The sequence below is a fragment of the Glycine soja genome, chromosome 8, assembly GCF_004193775.1.
Source record: "Glycine soja cultivar W05 chromosome 8, ASM419377v2, whole genome shotgun sequence".
NCBI lineage: Eukaryota > Viridiplantae > Streptophyta > Magnoliopsida > Fabales > Fabaceae > Glycine > Glycine soja.
The window spans coordinates 29,087,989-29,093,362 of NC_041009.1; the positions used below are offsets into that span (position 1 = coordinate 29,087,989).

General features: G+C 31.4%; 1 protein-coding gene across 3 annotated transcripts; it reads right to left on the minus strand.

The window, feature by feature from the left end:
- Positions 1-1,903: 1,903 nt before the first annotated feature.
- LOC114423922 lies at positions 1,904-4,634 on the minus strand. 3 transcript variants are annotated; one of them, XR_003668955.1, is made up of 4 exons: positions 4,236-4,634; positions 4,048-4,129; positions 3,742-3,861; positions 1,904-2,326 (listed from the first exon to the last, which is right to left on the minus strand). XR_003668955.1 is itself a non-coding variant. In XM_028390834.1 (4 exons), exons 1-3 carry the CDS (start codon positions 4,365-4,367, stop codon positions 3,773-3,775), a joined length of 294 nt encoding a protein of 97 aa, XP_028246635.1. In that variant the 5' UTR covers positions 4,368-4,626; the 3' UTR covers positions 2,189-2,326; positions 3,742-3,772. The 3 variants fall into 3 exon arrangements, 2 of the variants coding, with proteins under 2 accessions (XP_028246634.1, XP_028246635.1); XM_028390834.1 differs by having other exon boundaries at positions 2,189-2,326; positions 3,742-3,852; positions 4,236-4,626; XM_028390833.1 differs by lacking the exon at positions 3,742-3,861 and having other exon boundaries at positions 4,236-4,616.
- Positions 4,635-5,374: the final 740 nt, after the last annotated feature.

Below are 5,374 nucleotides of genomic sequence, written 5' to 3' on the forward strand. Positions count from 1 at the left end.
AATGATATTGTTTTGGCTGTTTGAAGGCTGTGTGTGTGGAAATGATATTGTTGTGTTTGTTTGAATTGTTGTTGATGTTGCTATTGAGGATTTTAATTGATATGTGATGATAATGATGATTATGATGATATTGATTTGAGATGACATTGTTAATAAAGACCATGTCAACATGAATTGTTATTATTGATGAATATGTGAATATGAAATGAGGTTGTTGTTGTTGTTGATAACGTTATTGAGATGAGATGATATTTATGTTGTGAATGACATGGAAATACGATTTGTTCATTGATGTTGGAAATGCATTGGCATGTGCATGTTGTGTATGTTCGTGGGGGGCACTATGCACTGACCTTTCAGGGTCTTTGGCACTAGCTTTTGGCCACATTCATACGTTGGATGTTGTGTATGATCGTGGGGGGCACTGTGCACTGACCTTCCAGGGTCTTTGGCACTAGCTTTTGGCCATGATCATACGTCGTATGAAGTGTATGTCATGGGGGGGTAGAGTGCACTGACCTTGTCGGATGGCCCAGACGTGGGTAACTAGCGTGGTTAGAGAATCTAAGCATTCCTGAGGGGATGCTTAGGTGCTTTAATTGGTCCATGGTCTTTGGCACTTACTTTTGGCCGTGATCATAGCTCATACGACACAGGAAATAGAGTAACTGTGGCCAAGTGTACTTTGTACTAGGGGGCTGTCAACATAAAGTGCTTAGAGAGTTCACTTGCATGTGGAAAATTTTCAAAAAGAAAAAGACTTAAGTTAAAAGGATAATGCAACCAGATTAATACTTCCAAAGAAAAGAATGTTTTGTAAACACATTTTCAGACAATTTAAATATTTTTATTTGGCTATATTAGTATAAATCATCTCTAATCCATATTTTTTTTTAATATTATGTTCTTTTTTTTCATTTTCTTTTGATATACTTTGTGTTTTAATAACTTGAATTCAATATGATTTTGTTTATCAATTATTTTTGGATTTGTACATTACTTATACGAAATTTTATAAGTTTCTTTTTTTGATTAGTATTTCACTAGGTTTTAAAAATAATTAATTGGTTAAAGATGTCTTTAAGCAGGCTTTTAAACAGGCTCGTAGGTCAAGCCAGAACTTTTATGTAAGTCGAGCCGAGCCTCTAAAGAAAGACTATGACAGGTAATGAGTCAAGTTTAAGCCTTGCGTATTCAACTCAAGTCGAGCTCAAGCCTAGTAAAGCTTGATTTGGCTCATTTCCACCTCTACTTCCCAGACTTATAAAAGGGAGCCTCATGCACATAATTTTTTTGTTTTTGGGAAAACTATAATCACTATATCCATTAAAGTGGAATGAGGATATTGTCATGTGATATATATATATATATATATATTGGGATGAGACTATTTTTATTATTGTTGAAAAAGCTATAGTCCAAATATTGAAGACAGAGTAAAAACTATTTTTCAAATCTTTTGTAATCTATACTAATCATGTATAAAGTTTGCTAAGCATGGACAAGGATAGTTATTTTAAGAAAAAAGTGGGATGCATTATTATGTTGCCCAATTTCCATTCCAAAGAAAAAAAAAATATTTGAACACAAAGTTCAATAAAGTCTTACGTGGATGCCCACGTTTCAGTGGGCCAAAATTAATAAAGCAATAGCAAAACAGATTCAGTCATGAATACAAAATCTTTCTTTCTTCTTTGTCAATTTTTTTTTTTTAATCAAACAAAGACGTGCTAAGGTAAGGTAAAATGAAAAAGACAATCCTAACTATTGACATTACACTCATCAAAAGCCAAAACACCACACTTTACTATAGCCAAAAAAAATGTAATCAAGGAAGACACAATCATGTGAATTTGTAGCAAGAAAGAACATACCTATTCATAAAAAAATTCTTTCCTAATAAAAGAAGAGAATCGCACCAAATCAAATCATTGGTGGAGGTATCATGAGAAACAAGTCTATTGCACAAAAAATATCCTCACGATAAATGTGAAAAATAAATAAAGACATAAAAAGAATAAGATTAATACAATTTAGCCAAACTAATTACAATCACCAAACTAATTGAATCATGGATCCACAAATTTTCTTACTTCTGTACATAGTCAAATCAATCTACAAAATATTCTTATGAACATATGTGCGCAAGTCACTGGTCAACCACGGGAAGAGCGAAATAATCGCTTGATGATTGCAACTTTGGGGAGAGAATTCCTATTGTTGACGGGAGTAATTTGACGAGTGGTAACTTTCCCCATAGATGGTAATCTGAATGTAAGCGTCACTTGCTTTTCCAAAACATTAATCACCACGGACTCTGTCTCTACTGAAGGATAAAAAACATGTATCAAGTGTTAGCAAAAGAAATTCCATTAGGCTATTACAATGTTGTCACAAAGTTCATCAAATCAAAAAGAAAAACATCATTGCTAACTAATTTAACAAATGTTCTTGCGAACAAATATTCTAAGAATACTTGTTAAGAAGTACAGTTATATGATTTTTGTGTTTCATTTGTATTAATTAGATATTTTCATTTTCAATGAACACTTCTCTTCCTTTAATTTAACAGGCGGAACCCTTATATGAATAAATCGGTCCTACAAAAGCACAAAACCCGGGTTCTTATTATACCACTGTTAGTACAAGCAAATCAAACCAGAAGCGAAGGAATAATATAATGAAAGCAATGACTATTTTTTGAGCACAAATATTTTATATGATTCAGTTAGCATAAACTCACCGCATAATTTATCCTATCAACCAATCTTGCATTGCTATATTATTGAAAATCATTTACTTTTGTGAAAATGACTTTAAAAGTTATACATAATTACATAGGGTGTTATTTCATTATTTGATAGTTTAAAATTCTTTTCAGTTTAACTTCTATAAACTTTATATTGTAAAAAACTAATACATGATAAATCAATAACAAATCGTGGTAAGCATAATCTTTGATGAAAGTTAACAAAATTTTATGATTGAATAAAGGCTTAAATATGTATAAGGTCCCTGATAAAAGATCGAATTTTATTATATGTCCCTAATAAATTTTTTTGTTGTTTTGAGTCATCGATATATTAAAATTTTTATTTTGAGTCGCTATCATCAATTAAGTGATTATGTGTCATCTTATAAATTGATCTTTTCAACTTTATCAATAATTGTGATGATGTCATGTCATCACTTAATTGATGATAAAGACTCAAAATAATAATTTTAATATATCAGAGACTCTAACAACAAAAACATTTATTAAGAATCTAGAATAAAATTCGATCATTTATTAAGACTCTAACAAAAACATTTATTAAGAATCTATAATAAAATTTCATCATTTATTAGGAATTTTAAACATATTTAAACCTTGAATAAAATATAAAATCTCATTAGTTTTGTCCATACATAACCTGTCTAGCCTAAAATCTTTCTACAAAAGATGTATCAAAATTAAACTCTATTAATATTTGGGTGAATCATGCTTGACTAAACGATAAGTTTGAGATGGCTTTGTTGTTTCCTGTGTCTTCATACCTATGTGGCTTTATGGCTTAGAGGTAAGCCACTAAAGGGTAAGATCAGACTACTTAGAAGATGTCAAATTACACAATTAACAATACCATGGGTGGTTAAGAGAACAATGAGCTTCCAGAAGAACCAAGAACAGAAGATTCCAAAGCCAGAGTTAATAAAAGTAAGTAACAATAATAAATGTTTCATGAATTAAATTTCTCTTACGCTTCATGCCAAAACATATGCCAGCCTATTCCTAGGTGGAAACCAACAAGGACCACCTCTTATGAATGATGTATGCATTTCCTCTCTCTTCCTCTTGGGAATCAAATGCTCCTGTTCATCCTAGAAAGTGTTTTCTTAGGAATCAATTATTAATTTTTCAAAAGAAAAAAAAAATCTTTCCCTATACACCTTCAAAATCAACCAAAAGCTTGCCAAACATACGCAACAAACTAATCCATAAAAAAATCACTCTTGAAAGGAAGTATTCCAAATTACAACTAAAGGGAACATAACAAACAAGCTTACCATTCATTTTTGCAATAATGTCAGTAACCCTCTTCTGGTACCTCTCACATTGCATGTCTGCAGACAGAACAACCTCCTGAACCTGCATTTTACCACAGCAGAAGCAACCAAGCCATCAACACAAAACTCTAGAAATATCCATCACCAAAAACCTCAAAATAGAGTGTAAGCTAAACTAAAACACAAACCTGAGGCATTGACAAGGACTCCATAGAAGCTAGACTAGTCCCACTCCCACCAAGAGGAAAAAAACCCTTTGGTCTTCTTACACCAACAACCAGTTCTTGAACCTCTTTATTAGCACCATCTTCACAATCCATACCTGTGATTAGGTGTGCAACAGATTCATACAGTGCCTTTATATGTATATTTAATAGGTTTGCAGCCTCAATCCCATCCTAAGAGAGAGAGAGAGAGAGATAGTGCAGCAAACGATGTATGAACAGCTCCTATTACACTGATGGAACAACCCCATCTCAAATGTTAAGTAGTTGGCTGAAAAGAGAGAATAAAAAAAATGTACAGGGGCATAATGGCACAGTATGGTAAAGTGAAAAAGGTTTTATGCCAAATTGACAGAGATTGTTAATTGTTGTTTCACTAGCGTGCAGAAACAGCCCCACATATATACATAGTGCTTAATTGTTTTTTTTTCCTTCACAATGATAATTAATATTCCGTCAAGGTTGCTTATTAAACCAGCTTCTTGGCTAATTCAATGAATCAATTAAATTAAGAAAAAAATTATGCACTGACGCTATAAATTTTTTTACATAACCATCTAATCAAAACTCATCATATATATAATAAGTTTATTAACTTTTAAATTATTATGTTAAAATAATTTAAACGATAATTTATTATTAAATAATAATATAAAATTATTTTATCCCGTCAATACACTAGCGTCAAACTCTTAAACTAATAATGTTTAAGGGGTCTTGTCTTGACTCAGCATCAAGAAAGCGACTAAACAAGCCAAGCTGACACTGTTTACAAGTGTTAGCGACTAAGCAAGCCAAGCTGACACTCTTTACAAGTGTTGTAATTATAGATGGTTACTTTGATAATGCCTTGGCTTAAACAAAGAGTAAAGGATGAAGGTTATCTTGACGGTGATCATTTTTTGTCCATGGTAAATGGTAATTAATCACTTATAAAAAATTTAGAAAGCATTTAACAAAACCAAAATATTTAAAAACATAAAATTGTTTGATATTTGTTATGATAAATAATTAAAATAATTTAATAGAATACACAATGATTTTTAATATGGTTAAATATTTATTTAGTCTGCATTTAAGAAAATGTTTGTTTTTAGTCTATA